This window comes from Trichoplax adhaerens, genomic scaffold (assembly GCF_000150275.1).
Source record: "Trichoplax adhaerens TRIADscaffold_9 genomic scaffold, whole genome shotgun sequence".
Classification (NCBI taxonomy): Eukaryota; Metazoa; Placozoa; class Uniplacotomia; order Trichoplacea; family Trichoplacidae; genus Trichoplax; species Trichoplax adhaerens.
Window position 1 is genome coordinate 775158 of NW_002060951.1, and position 15999 is coordinate 791156.

The following is a 15999-nucleotide window of genomic DNA, read 5'->3' on the forward strand; positions in this document are numbered from 1 at the left end:
AAAATCAATCAATTTAGAATCGACTGTCTGCATACTTTTGTACAGTAATGTCATAATGAAGTATTTGAGAAAGAGACAATTTATTGACCAAAGTTGGCCAAATGTCTGTCCGTCCCAAGGTATTCTTGACTGTACTGTACAGTGTACAGTACTGTAGACTTTTCCAGTAGTATGTACTGTACAGTACAGTACTGTACTGTATTCCATGGTAGTGTAACAGTACAGTACTGAGACAATTGATTAACCAAAGTTGGCCAAATGTCTGTCCGTCCCAAGGTATTCTCTTACTGTACTACAGACTTTTATTACTGTACAGTGTACAGTACTGTAGACTTTTCCAGTAGTACTGTATGTACTGTACACTGTACAGTACAGTACTGTACTGCATTCCATGGTAGTGTAACAGTACAGTACTGAGACAATTGATTAACCAAAGTTGGCCAAATGTCTGTCCGTCCCAAGGTATTCTCTTACTACAGACTTTTATTACTGTATTCCATGGTAGTGAGTGACAGTACAGTACTGAGATAATTTATTGACCAAAGTTGGCCAAATATCTGTCCGTCCCAAGGTATTCTTGACTGTACTGTACTGTAGGCTTTTAGTATTCCACGGAGTGTACAGTACAGTACGCTACTGTACAATGGTTTTCTCCACATGATTGTACTGTACGGTACTGTACCGTGCTGTACTCCATACAATCCGTACACAGACGTTGCAGGCAGCTTGGCATCAGCATTTACTTTTGCCATTGCATTTCCTTCGCATTTCTTCCATTGCGCTTCTACAGTTAAAGAACTCGCCAAAAATTCAACGATAGTAAAATGGCACATTACAAAGGTGCAGCTAGCGAAGGTGCCAGAGCTGCTGCTCTCCTCAAGAAACGTGAGCAAGGCCGAGAAAATTTAGAGTTTATGAAGAAGAAGATCACTGAGGTAATATTCACCAAAATTGGAAATGCAAACTGTCTCAGGTTGAATCCATAATATAATAATCTAACTAAAATCAAGTTTCGAAAAGATTGTCATTCAATTGAAACGTTCATGTGAAATCTTTCATCGAATTTCCTCGAATTTAACCACTTAGTTTTTTATGTTATGCTACGCTTTTTAAGTAATCGCTAAATTGTATTCTATCTTTGGTCGATAAAAATCACAAACGTCAATTGAAGGATTAAACTGCTGCACCAGCGAGCTGTGCTCATGATTATACCATCTACTATACACTAAAGCAAATCATTCTTGTCAACTCAAATTAAATCACTGTATCCTTTACAGGAAAAGAGTGCTACGCGTATTGCCACTATTCAAAGTAGATTTTCAACCCAGTTTGATTTCGTGGAAAGAGAACTACGAGACAATACCATTGGTTTAGTGACCTTAGAGCAAATGAAGCAAAAACGTGAACATATACTCCAAGAAAGAGAGCGACAAATAGCAACACAAACTGCTGCACGAGCTGTGCTTGACAAGCGTAAAGAAAGAGATAATAAACGAAAGAAAACAACCATTTCATTTGATCTAGACGAAGAAGAAGATGACGAGGACGATCATGATTCACCTTCCAAACCAACTGTTGAAACTGTGACTTTCAAGAAACCCAAATTTGGAAAAGATCCGGATGTGGAAACTTCATTCCTACCGGATCGTGATAGAGAGGTAAAGACGCGTACTTTCTATTACACTGAAGTATAATTAAACCTGTCCATCTTTTATCTCTCTTGGTCGTTATTCAATCTATTGGATAAATTACTAGTCTTGTAGCCTGTTGCCTGGCTGACGTATTACGCCCTACAACATGTTAACCTAAAATTTTTTTAAACTATTTTGCGAATTTTATTTGCTGTCAAAATATTATTATAGGAGGAAGAACGACGAGAAAGGGACAGATTAAGGTTAGAGTGGGTGGAAAAACAAGAGACTATCAAGAGGGAAATTATTGAAATCACGTATAGTTACTGGGATGGCTCAGGACACAGGAGAACGATTCAGGTTAATAAGGGAAATACTATACAGCACTTCTTACAAAAGTGCCTAGAAAACCTAAGAAAGGAATTTAATGAACTGAAAACCACCACGGTCGACAATCTAATGTATATTAAAGAAGATCTGATAATACCTCATGTAAGTTACACGAAACTCGTAAGACCACCACTCACGCAATACAGTACATTCGATTTTGATTTAAGTACTGTACTAGCGGTATAACCGCTAATTCATCCGAATCTCCTGTAACCAAAACAGCAATACACGATAATGCAATGATAGAAGTAATTGACTCTTCTGTTTTTTATAGCACATGTCGTTCTATGACTTTATTGTACGCAAAATACGTGGAAAGAGTGGTCCGCTCTTTACTTTCGATGTCCACGAAGATGTTCGATTAATTAATGATGCATCTGTAGAAAAAGACGAATCGCATGCGGGTAAGGTCGTTTTGAGGCATTGGTACGAAAGAAATAAACACATTTTCCCCGCTAGCCGTTGGGAACCGTACGATCCTGAAAAGAGTTATGACCGTTATACAATTTCTGACAAGAAAAGTAACTAATCGAAGCCGTTGTCCCTTAAGCATTGGCAATGGCTTGGTGAATTTTTACTGTGTACAAGCATTATAGGAAATCAAAATGTTTTTAACTCTATATTATTATGATTACGATCTTCATACGTATACATTATCTTTCTCGAAGGATGTACTACTTTATAGACGTGTAGCACAATATCATGTGTATAATTGTATGAGGAAAATGCAAATACGCGAATACATCGTTCAGATGCCAGTACGTTCATATGTTGTATCCCTAGTTAATTATATAATGTATACCCGTAAATCTGTACAATAACTTACTACTGTAATTATTCGATTGCCTGATGGTGATACTATATTAATAGCTGTAGCATTCGGCTATTAATTAGGTATAATTAAAAAAAGAAAAGTTAACTTTATCATGATTTAAATCATAGTAATATTCTGTGGTATACAGAACAACTGAAGGATTTGCGGAGTAGTAAGTAGAAATAAATACACTACCAAGTTTAGTTATACAATGATACTACTATTTATTGCGTGTACTGTATATTATGTGAAGACTATGAAAATCAAGGTGCTATATAGAAATCCTAATCTTACAGAACCTTCAATTTTCGTATTCTTCCCATTAAATTTGCATACTTAGCGGAGACCGAGGCCGTTAATTTACTTACTGTATAATCAGCTCTAGATCGCTGTTGTGATGAAAATGTTAAAAAGTTATGCTACCAATATATAGAGTATCTTCTTATCATCGTGTTACTCCCTATTTCCTACATTCTTTCAAAATCTAAAAAGGGCAACGTACCAAATTTCAACCGACTTTAAACAAACCACATCAGATTTTAGCCCTGAAGTGAGAAAGTAAGATAGATGCCATCTTCGTACGTATTGTGATATTAAACCCAGTGCAGTACGCACAACAATTTACCACGAACCATAATAATACATAGGCAGAATGAATGAGTTTTAATTTAAATTTTTAAACGTCGATAAATTAATTATGTATTTAATAAGGACTGCGTGTGTGAGGGCATTCTTCTCAATCACCACATCGGTAATTAATTTAAACGGTCGATTATAAACATGATGCATGAAAACAGGTCAACCTATCAGTTAATGTTGATTCAAGGTTTACCGTAGCGTTGTTAGACACACCACAATCCTGTCATATAGTAATAGACGTTAGTGGCATTTAAAATAGGAAGGAAACAGTGAAGCATAGTCGAAAAATTAAATCACTATGCACGTGTCTTGTTATATCTTAATATCAAAAGTTATTAAAGCTTGATAACAATAATGTTTTATTAATTTATTTTTTAAGTCAGTAAAAAAACCCACCTCAATATTTCATCTATTTAAATTAAAACTACTATATTACGTATAATCATTCTTCGCCTCTATTAAGTATGTTACATCACTATCGAAACTGCGTATTAGTAAGAATTATCATATGTATACGCATATAAACAGTCCTCTATGCTATTTTTCAAAATAGATAACAATATACACTGCCAATATATCACCAGCATCATAATACTGATTAAATTGGTAACGATCAGGAAAGCTTAAAATGAAATCCCAAAGCGATATAATTATATTTAAAGTTTAATATAGCAAATTGGATGTGATTATTAAGTAAAAATGAAAGAGTATTTCTCACTTTTTTACCTCCAGTTTGTTGCGAAAATACTGACATAATTGGTGCAAAGCATCTTTTTGACCTTCTATAAATTCTAACTGCATGACAATGCTATTATCCGTTGACGTAAAGTATTGGGATTTTGCTATCGTCATCGAAAATTGCAGAAGAGCTTGAAATGAAGTATTACTAACAATATCATTCGCATTTATTTCCTGTAACTCTTGAGATGATTGCACGATAGATGTGGACAGCGTACGATTCTGACTTGCATTATCGATTTCTTTATCATCATAAAATGACAAATTGCTATTGGTATCCAATTTTAATTTCTTTGATTCAGTAGTTGCGGCTGTTCCTCCACAACCCTCTAAGTCAGAACCGGAGGCATTTTGCTGCCGTAATAGCATTCGCCGTTTTCTTCTTTGATGAACCCAAGTATTAGTATAAGCAGTTCCTACAAAAGTTTGTCTAGCTTCTTCCGTATTAGTAGACTTTGGTTCTAAATTAATCTGTGAATGATATAATACCAGTACATTACTGGAGATTATTACACTGGTATCTAGTTTACTACAATTACCTACATATAACTATGTCATGAAAAGTTAAGATTTATTTCATTTTAACTAGGTTAATTATCTCAGCCTTTTAATTTATATTGCCAATGTTGTTCACCTGCAATTCGTTACAGAGCTTTATTACTCTGTCGCACATTGTTTCTAAATTGATCTCCTTTAATTGGGATATTTCTTCTGACAAATAAGCTATGTTGATGTACATAGGCTTCATTGCCTTTCTATCTTTCTGTTTATTTACCTAATATTGACATGGCCACATTCATTTATTAACAAGTTCAAACATTCTTTGCAAGGAAACTACAACTCATTATTGAGCATGCAGACGCTTGGTGCTATGCAACCTATGAGTACACTATGTCCTATGTTGTACCTCATTGCCAGGTAGATCGCTGCAAAATGACCACGCCACAGACCATCTTGCTGTATTACCTTGGCTAAATATGGATGTTGTATAACTCCTAACCTAAAATGGAAGGAAAAACAATATTTTACTTTTCACTACCAGATATTTATCATAACTGCATACAGCTTGCAAAATCCAAAATTAGTAAATAGATTATGAAGCTTAAAATTTTTTATCGATTGCCACAAATTAAGGCTCACTTTTATCATGAAATACTATACTGTACTTACATTTTTATCCTTCAATATTGCTATGACATGATCCAAGCTAGACTTTTTACCAAGCATTGATGTATAACATTTTACGCGTGATTGCAACTGCGTACTATCTTCGATGATGCATTTTACAAACTCCACTTCGCCCCCGTCGTAGATGATTTCACTTCCTTTGCCAGTACAAACTGATTTCGGTTGTGGTCTAACAGAGGTCCGATTAGCACCTTTAGCATCGAGTGAATCAATAAAAAATGGTGGGTTGCACATACAAAAATCATACTGTTGCCTGTTCTCATTTCGTAAAGGTGTACAAAGAATATCTTGAGCTGCAACCATTTTTATTTTTATTTTCTCGTCCAAATCATTGATGGTGACATTTTTTTGTGCATAATGTACACACCTTTGGTCTACCTCGGTTGCAAGGAAATTCCATCCATTCATTCGAGCTGCCAACAAAGGATAAATGCACGATGCACCAGTACCGATATCGATACCAAATATGTCGTCATTATGAGTCGTCTGGATAAGATCTTCCAACCAATGTATATAATTTAATCTCAACGGTACTGTTGGTATTAATCTATCCATCGGCAATTCAACATGAAGGTTAAAATCGATCTTGAGTAAGGCTCTGGTAACAGCTGATAATGCATTGGAATCGCGAAAATTGATAAAACATTTATTCCTTTTCTTGTTTATTTTAACAAATGGTTGTAATTCGGGAAATTTTCGGGCTAATTCTTCAAAGTTAGGAGAGATCTTGTAGCGATTTCTTTCATGCATTTCCAGCTACTCTATACATACGTAGATTATTAATTAATTCTGTCTAGAGTATTGCAAATTGGCTAATCACAAGCCAACAGGTGAATTCGTTAATGTCTGTATAGTATTTGATTGCGATATTGTAGTTCAGAAGACGTAAACCTAAACCTTGGAACTCTAGGGTAGTGTCGAGTCATGTCTAGACGTCCGGTATGTCAGTATCACGAGTTAACGATACTGTACACTGTATAGTTACCCGGCTCTCATACTGTACAGTACAGTACAGTATGAGAACCGTGGAAGCAAAATTTCGATACTGTACCCTACAGTACAGTACATACCATCATTTTTTACCGTACAGTACTGTACGTAGTGTACTGTACATTGTATCTCACGGAAAGCAAATCTTCCATACGCGTGCGTGAGAAGCGTGTCAAGATGGCCACCGATCCTTTCTTGAGCCAGGTAACTGCATCAAAACTAGCATAGAATGAATTAGTAAAGGCATAAAGTGACGTTATTAATCGAGATAAACGTAAGAAAAGCCTTAGTATCGATCAGTCAAATCACTTTTCTCAGCGTTATTCAATTGATCTCCATTAATTTTCAATCTGTATTCACTGGAAGTGAGAAAATAAACCTGTAGATGAGAGGGGAGAACGCAGTCGATGGAGATGTTCATTCCATTTCACTTAGCTTTGCTAATTGCTTCTGATATTTTCACTTTTCGAAATACTTTCTTTCCATTGCCATAACAAGGCAATGGACTGATACTACCAGTAAAGGTATTATTTTGTGTAGGATCCTCTTGTATTTTACGTTGATTTCCACGAAATCATAGCCATGTACTGGTTGATTTGACCCCTGTAACGTAGCCTACAGTAGTACTATCGTCAATCTGTCGCGGACTTAGGCGGAGCCATTTCCCCCTGTGATCATCCCATTTAAAGTTATCCTTTGAGTTGATATCGACTGAGAATATGAAGTGGAGATGAAAAGTAAAGCCAGATAGTCACTGTACTGCTATAGTAGAGTCTAGTTTAAATTGGTTTATATTTTATAGTGTTATCAAGCAGCTCTTTTTAAATGATACACATAGATCAATGTGGTATACTGCACCTTATCCATGTTATTGAGAATATTAATACGTAGATAGCAGCAATGGTATCAACACCACTGTAGGGACTACCCATTTGGGGGGATATTCCCTACCTTTTAAGTAGTCCCTGCTCACTGCAGCCTAAAGTTGTAATACCCAGCGTTTGAAGATGGAAAGATTTTCTCGCTAATGAGGTTACTAATTTTCAGTAATAATTAATTAATTGCTGTAAGTGCAATATCAACGTAGGTATTAATAGCTTTGGATTCTCTTTCAAACTTTTTAAGAAGAGTTTACTTAGTTAAATAAGAGAATACCTGCAATTATTTTGACAACTGGATCAAGACAGACTCAAAAATCAACTTCATCTTTGTTATAAGCTATTATTTAATATAACTGGAAAAGAAAGCAATTTAATGCTGATAATCTACACTATGTATCCCTCCATTAGTGATATTTGAATGAATCGGCTTTAAAATGGCGCATACTGTACAGTACTACGCCCACATTAAGTGAAGTTAAAATGTTCATGATGGACACCTAATCAATGTGCTGTACTTCTCCAACAACTAATAATGGATACTTTATCCTTCAATCTGTGCCTTGTTAACAATTTCAAGTATCGCACACCAACTTTTACATTACCATGTTTTATCCCAAAATAAACTCATAAACTGCTAGACGACTTGCTGCACTTAGTTAACTTAATACAAATGCATTGTAGTTGATCGATGAAGTATATTGGAATCGACATCACTGTAATACAGTACGGTAGTAATATCGATGTCATCGCCATCAACTTATACAAGTTGATCACATTAAAAATGAAGAACTGCCAATCACTAAACCTAAGTTAGTACTAAGATAGTGTTTGATGGCTGTCAATGTCTTTCATTACTGTTTTCAATCACGATCAATAAATACGCCCGTATTCGTTAACATTGGTGCACACCAAGCTAGATCAGTTTACTCTTTCATCTGTTGCGTTTAGCTGTCAGCATATCTCTTAGAAATGAAAATTTTAATGTAAACAAGGTATAGTACTGTAATTATCTAAAAACTTCAGTTAGCTTTTCATACTGTCTAGTAATACAGTTAAAAGACGGATAGACATTATGTTCGTGATATTTGCGTGTCCCGCCCGATAAACACAGAGTGGCCGCAAATTCGATATTTCTGTTGTCTATAATCGACTATTAAACTTCCAGCTAAGCTATTCAAAATTAAGACAAAAATAAATTTTGCCCAGAACACAAAATTTACAGAGAAGTGTTCATATTCGGTCAAATAGATTTAGGATAACGAGTAAAAAATGATGACTATGATACAGTATACGTATAGAATAAACATAGTGTATTGATCATCCAAATGGCTTTTGTACCTTACACGGCTTACACGTACGATAGAAAATAAAGCGTGTTTTACAGAAAAATTGATACTTCTCTTTACAGTCTGCATAACGTTTCCTAAAAGAATAGCCCACCTTGAAATCATCCTAATACAAGCGAACTAAGAATATATTTTACATTATACGGCATTATAACTATCAAGATCTTCTACAGTATAAGATACAAAAGCAAGTTTCTGCTCAAATTTCTCCTATGCAGTACAATATGTATACTAAATGTATTACTTCAAGTATGGTCTATCATTCTTGACGATTTCAGTCAACTAGTATAATTTGTTTTGTCTCGGATGTAGACTATAGAGTGCGATGTTGCTCCATTTAGTAAAACACGAAAGTCTACGCAACAATAACCTTACAATCATACTTTAGGCGATGTATTATTATGAAATTCCTAATCGATCAACTACAACCTCGATTGATTTCTTATTTATAATGATTGATATAGAAACGGATAAGTTGTGTACTTGTTGTATCCTTTATTATAATAGTACGTAAAAGTATGAACAAAAACAGAGAACGTACTAAAGGCGATGCCCTGGTGTTTATACTGTACTATAACACTAAATATCACTGACGATTGCAGGATCGCTTTATGTAACCAAATGTCGATTCGGACATTACTCTTGAATGGCTTCCGAATATTTTAAAGCAAACGAAAACTAAAAAAGACTGACATTACTGTACTAATAAGTTAGATCTCTTAATTTACACGTATCGTCAGTACGAACCTATACCATGGGATTGCGAGAAAATCTCAATTCACAATCTATATACCAACTATGACTAATCCATATGACTCTTTCAATTTGATCGATGGATCCATGATATCCCATTTATTTTTGTTTTCATTTTTCGTCATCAGTAATCGATAAGAACCATATCATTAATTAAAACAAACACGTACATCAGTGGCCTGTGATTATGCTCGAGGTAGACTGAAATCATTCAAATTACAATGTATATAACATATATATTTACAAATACTGTATATTGATTTCTTCACGGCATCTTTTATTCACACACGTTTAAACTCTAAAGTTGCTATTAATCATCAGAGTGAAGCAGTTATGATTTGATGATACTCCAGTTCAAAGTTCAGAAGACCAATGTCTGTTCTGTTTGACAAGTTCTAATTGAAAATTACTTTACAACGTATAAAAAGATAACATTTATTCATTTATTCGTAATCTTTTTTTTACTCTTGTAATAACTACTGTAATACCTGCATAACATTATACACAAATGATCATTCCACAAAAATCCGACTAGTCATTGCTTACTTTTTCGTGCACCGCAGAAAAATATCTACCCTAATACAGCTATTGCATCCAATAAACGCAACGTGGATTGTTAGCTTCGTATACATGATGTAACACTTTTCGCTGTTCAAATGAAATCGTAAGGCACTATGTTGCTAAATTTTCAATTTGCTTTCCATCTTAATTAAAGTCTAATATTACTAATATATTGATAAAAAGCTAATAGCTTACTATATACTACTAATATTTTGCAGTAATTCCGTGTTAAATGAATTTGTTTTACTTGGTAGCCATGATGGAATTAATGTTTTTTAATTATTAATTTCTACCAATTCAATTTAGCTGGCTGGGATGAACGCTTCTGTATACGAAAATTATTACAGACAGGTAAGATAAAATTGTAAATCCTATATTAGTGCTATTTACTGTTTGCAATCTTCAACTCAGCTCACAGATTAACATAACAAAATATTTATTCAGTTTCAAAGATCACAACCTTTATGTGTGTAGCTATAAATTGCTTAACAAATCGAGACTAATAAAATTAGACAAATTCTATTAGCATGCCATGGCTTGTAACGAATACATTTTATACTCTTTGTAAGATGGATCCTAATGGCACTGGCAAGATTGCTGCCGTCGATTTGGTGCCAACATTAAAAAAATCTAACTTAAAGGAGTCTGTCTTACATCAGGTAAATTATACTTTATATTCACTCTGTTTAACTGTAAGAGCAAAGCAAGGAATTTGGTTGAACTCATATTATTTCGTTATGTATAGCTCTCTCTCTTATTAAATTATGTGATAGACAATGACAATACCATTTATTATCTTATTTGAATATCCTCATTAGATATGGGAACTTGGCGATTCCTCAAAAGATGGTTACCTAAATAAGAAATCTTTCTGTATTGTACTTAAGCTCATTGCATTAGCTCAGTGCGGTCGAGATTTTTCACTTTCTAATGTAAATTTTCCAGCTCCGCCACCCGATTTAGTACGTATTTCATAAATATAAATTTTAACACGCGTATTTAATTAATAGATTCTGCTAACAATAGAAATTTAAACATCAAAACAAACCAAACTATAGCATCATTATTTTATAATCTTCTTGATTTATGCTCAAATACTATAGGATAATCCTACTTTTTATAATCAGTACAGTAATTGTACCAACCCTACTGTACCTGGTATTGGTTTAAATCGAAAAGCATTGTCTGGTTCCTTGGATAATATATCTTGGGGAATAAGTGTTAGCCTTAAATGCTATATTTACTATGTTTTGATTATCTAAGATTGAATTGAAATAATCAAGGTATTGACTATACTCATATCCTATCTTCTTTTCTATTGACATATGTGATTGCAGAAAGAAGACCAAACAAAATATAATCAAATATTTGATGTACGGTGTAATGTTTTACTACTTTTTAAATTTATGTTTTGTACCACATTTCACTAATGTTTGATAATTATTTTAAAAAATATTAATTCTAACTAGAATCTAAACCCTGTCAACACCCGCTTAACTGGAGAACAAATAAAACCAGTAATGAAAACAGATAAATTGCATTAATTATCTGATCGTCAATGAGTTTGTAATATATTAAAAATGAAATAGCTATCGTAACAATAAGGTCTCATATTTATAAAACATTCATTCTCTCATCGGTATTTTTTCTTAATTCTCTCTTATAGATTTTTTTAAAATCTAAACTTCCACAGGATACTTTAAGTCTGGTCAGTTCAATAATATATCTTTTATTATATTATGTAATTTATTCTATAATCCCTAGTTCTTGCATAAGATAAATTCTAGCCTGCTGTTAATACTACTATTTTTTATTCTTTAATCTTGTTTGTAGATATGGGATACGTGCGATTTTGAAAAAGATGGTACTTTAGATAAAGAAGAATTTATTTTGGTAAGTAATAATATGCGTATAATATTCTAACTGAATACTTTATATAATAAAATAAAATATTTAAAAATTATATACAATTATAGGCTATGTATTTTATTTCGAATGCGGTGAAAGATAAACCAATTCCCAAACGATTACCACAAGAACTTATACCTCCATCTAAACGAAGCAGCCATCATGTACTAAAATTCTAGCTATGCAATTTCTTAAAGTCCTGTCATGGTAATAATTTGTAGAAAATTAATATCATAAACATATTCTGTTCATATATAATTAGGGAAAAATTGCAACCACAGACAATTCTACAGTAGACTGGGTTGTAAGCAAGAGCGATAAGGAGAAATATGATGAATATTTCCGAAATATAAATCCAGATATAACTAGTGAACTTAAAGGTAGAAACATTCTAATGAAGGAACAAAGATGTTGCTATTCTTTTCTTATGCACGCAAATTGTAAACGTGTCTTATTGTATGCTATTCATTTGATCCTTTAGCGGAAGATGTTCGCGATGTCTTTCTCATGTCTGGCCTTTCTCAGCAGGTTTTAGGTAGCATCTGGTAAGAACTTTTCTTTGATTATTCTTTGATTACAAATAGTCACGGAAGAGAAAATTATCTTATTATAATTATCCCATTGTTAGGAATTTGTGTGATATCAATCATACCGGGAAACTAAATAGTGAACAATTTGCATTAGCTTTATACCTAATACAACAAAAGGTAAAGTTGCAACGAAGATTTTTTTGATTTACTATCGTTATATTAGTTACTTTAGTTATATATGCCTTTCAAATCTATGAATATAACGCACGTAGATAAACGGCATCGAACTACCCCTAACGCTTTCAGCAAATATGGTACCTCCGTCAATGAGACTTGATAAATCGGTCGAAAAGGTACAATCACAAAGTACTATCATATATTTTATGCTTATGTGATATTTTTGATGGAGCCGGATACTAATAAATCACTAAATCTAATTCCGACAGCCTGCATCGGCGTTTGATTCGTCTGCTTTTAAGGAATTTGATTCACTGAATCGAAATATCCAACAGCTTATAAGGTCAGTATAATATTGGATAAAGAACGGAATAAATTATAATCGGAGAGATTAAAAGCATCATAAAATTTATGATTTTATAATCTCTCATTAGCGATAAAACGAAATTACAGAAAGAAATTGGAGATACGGAGAGTTCAATTAGGCAAATTACTACTCAGATTGAAGATTTTACGACTGAATCTCAAAAATTAAGCGTAGAATGTGTTGAATTAGCAGCTAGAAAAGAAGAAATCCAAAAGGAGCTTGCTGATTTAGAAGCTAAAGTAAGTAAAATTTGAGCCTATTTTAAAAATAACACGCTTAATGATTGATATTCTTCGCTGTAAATATAATATAGAAAATTAAGCAGGAAAATATCGTTAAAGATATTTGCGAAAAATACGAAAAGGAACAACTAGAGGTACAATGATTTAATATAGCTACTAACGAATCATTAAGAAATTGTTAGAAACTTATAATAATTTGTTTACTAGATAACAAAAATGAAACAGCAATTGCAGATGCAAGACAAAACGGTCAAAGTAAGTTTTACCATCATATTTTGTAGAAATGAAAATCATTTACTAATATAACTGTGACGTAGGAACAAGAAGAAGAGCTGGCGAGAGCTCGATCAGAATTAAATAATTTGCGTAATACTGAATCTAGACTAGATGCAGAGGTAAAACTGAAGCATTGTACTAAACATCTTTTTTCTAACGTATATTTAAGTAGTACACTACGTACGATATTTATCACACTAGATTGAAAATGCTCGAAATAAGTTAGACAGTCTTGTAAAAGAAATCAAGGATATCAATGCCGAAATTAAAGTGGTAAACTTTATGAAAAGATATACTATAATCTCGTATATCTTGATTTTATCCGGTATCTTGGTACATAATTTTCATTTTATTTGTCGTTCTCCATTATTTTAGTTGACTAATAAATCGCAGTCATCCGCTGATGCTAAAACAGAACTAATTGAAAGTATTAAACGATATGGTGGTGAAAGTAATGAAATAGAGTTGGATTTCAACACTACTGCTAGTATCGATAGTGCTGTATCTTTAACAGAATTTCCTAGTGAAACTTTGGATAATAAGTCTACTAGCACAAACAACTTTTCTTCTGATGCTTTTGAAACAAAATTCAATAACAATGCATTTTCATCAGATGCGTTCTCTACCAAATCAGATCAGAATGCATTTAAGGCTAATTTTGATAATAACAATACATTTTCTTCCGACGCTTTCGGCGATTTTAAGGCAGATTTTGAAAATCAGGTAGATTCTTACATTTGATTATATGTTGAAGATTTTTTTTATTGCTTGATGGCTTATACATAATTGAATTTTAAAGAATAACCAAGCGATTAGCAATACTGATACCGCTAAGAATAATGTCGATAGTGGTAAGACGATAGAAAATTCAATTTCTGCATAACGATTGCTATCTTATTAATCAATTATTTTCTTTTAGCGGATGATATAGATCCGTTTAGCACCCAAGATCCTTTTGCATCTGGTAAAATTTTATATCGATTCATCAATGTTGCAAATTTGCACGATAAGCTTATAAATCTTTTATAGATCTATAACGTAATTACAGTGTGTAACTTTTATAATCTCATTGTTTTGATATCTTGTATTTTGTAGATCCATTCAAGACTGATGATGTATTAGCCGACCCATTCGCGGAGGGTGATCCGTTCTCGGTAAGAATTTTGAATTCTACTGTAACATATCAATTAAAGATATGTATGTCATCCTTCTATTACTGTATTTGTATGCAATAGGAAACGGCTGCAGATCCCTTCAGTGAACCGATCTCAAGTATTAATTGATTAATTCTCATATTTATGCTATTATTTCAGTGAATACTAAATGAATTAAGTTGTATTTGTAATCGCTTAATAGGTAACACTGATGATGCCTTCAAATCTAAAACTTTGAACGACTCAGATCCATTTGGTGACAAAAACGTGAGTCTCTCCGGTTATATTGGTCAAATAATGTGAACAACTTGGCAGTTCAAACTCATATAAAGAAATTTCATTTTACAGGCAAAAACATCCACTACGACTGGATTTGATAAATTTGATGCGTTTGCAGATTTTGAAGGTAGTAAGTCAACCGATAAGGCCTTCGAAAGCCAAAATCAAGCTAACAGCAGTACTGCCTTCACTGCCTTTGGAGATGATCCATTTCAAACGAACATTACTGCTACCAGTAACATTAATAACTTAGATCCATTTGATACCAAGAAATCTGATGATCTTTTCGCTAGTGGTAGCAATGATAATACAAGCAAAAAGTCTCCACCTCCTCGACCACCTCCACCAAAAGTTAAAGGTAAAAGCAAGCAAGATGACCCGTTTGGGGCTTTTTTCTCCAATGATGATCCATTTGCAAGCAAGTCTAGCGGTAGTGCGCTTTCTTCAAATGATCCGTTCGCACCCAAGTCTACTAGCGACACTGGAAATAATAACAGTGCAGGGTTTGACGCTTTCAGTAACGCCTTTACGTCAAGTTCATCGTCATCTGCCCCACAGGCAAGTAATTAGCCGTAACCTAGATAATGTAGATCCGACGTATGCTAATTTTGGGAATACACCGACACAGTTCAGTACTTTTTCAGAAGCGGATCAGTTAGATTGGGCGAAAAAAGATAGCAAACGTTTAGAAAGTGAGCGAAAACAACAAGAGGAAACGGAAGACTTAGAATTGCAAAAAGCCATCAAAGCATCATTAGCGATATCTTGATTTGGTTTTAATGAACATTTTATTATCGTGTTATTATTGTAAAATTGATGGCCAGTAAATCATGAAATCTAAAAATAGTTAATCCTCAAAAGCTAACCCATGTATTGCTAACATCTTAGACATCCTATCTACTAGGATAGAAGTAGATTATAAAGGTCTTACATATTGGTTCATGTTAATAATGTTATGGAATATATGCTAAGAATATTGAAGCTTGAACCCTGCATTACCATACAATCAAGATTATGTCAAGAAGTAATGCTCTTGTTCTGGACGAATAATTTAACAATAATTTTTACTCTGAGAATTAAACTACTCACTGTATGTAGTATGCTGTTACGAATTAGCACAATTCTAATACCTCCA

General features: G+C 33.5%; 3 protein-coding genes across 3 annotated transcripts; 2 read left to right on the forward strand and 1 right to left on the reverse strand.

The window, feature by feature from the left end:
- Positions 1-824: 824 nt before the first annotated feature.
- TRIADDRAFT_28870 (uncharacterized protein) lies at positions 825-2550 on the forward strand (the record flags this gene model as incomplete). Its single annotated transcript, XM_002114856.1, has 4 exons — positions 825-935; positions 1284-1658; positions 1863-2123; positions 2296-2550. The coding sequence occupies 4 exons, from the start codon at positions 825-827 to the stop codon at positions 2548-2550; spliced, it is 1002 nt and encodes a 333-aa protein (XP_002114892.1).
- Positions 2551-5101: 2551 nt separating this feature from the next.
- On the reverse strand, positions 5102-6150 carry TRIADDRAFT_28751 (uncharacterized protein; the record flags this gene model as incomplete). The annotated part of the gene is made up of 2 exons (XM_002115037.1): positions 5102-5204; positions 5369-6150. The coding sequence occupies 2 exons, from the start codon at positions 6148-6150 to the stop codon at positions 5102-5104; spliced, it is 885 nt and encodes a 294-aa protein (XP_002115073.1).
- Positions 6151-10246: 4096 nt separating this feature from the next.
- On the forward strand, positions 10247-15633 carry TRIADDRAFT_58856 (uncharacterized protein; the record flags this gene model as incomplete). Its single annotated transcript, XM_002114857.1, has 25 exons — positions 10247-10282; positions 10501-10590; positions 10750-10893; positions 11035-11151; positions 11598-11639; positions 11765-11824; positions 11908-12003; positions 12102-12219; positions 12321-12384; positions 12468-12546; positions 12642-12722; positions 12816-12889; positions 12981-13152; positions 13227-13289; positions 13363-13410; positions 13473-13550; positions 13633-13704; positions 13807-14154; positions 14231-14282; positions 14351-14395; positions 14527-14585; positions 14667-14703; positions 14788-14852; positions 14934-15367; positions 15423-15633. The coding sequence occupies 25 exons, from the start codon at positions 10247-10249 to the stop codon at positions 15631-15633; spliced, it is 2685 nt and encodes an 894-aa protein (XP_002114893.1).
- Between the last annotated feature and the right edge of the window lie 366 nt (positions 15634-15999).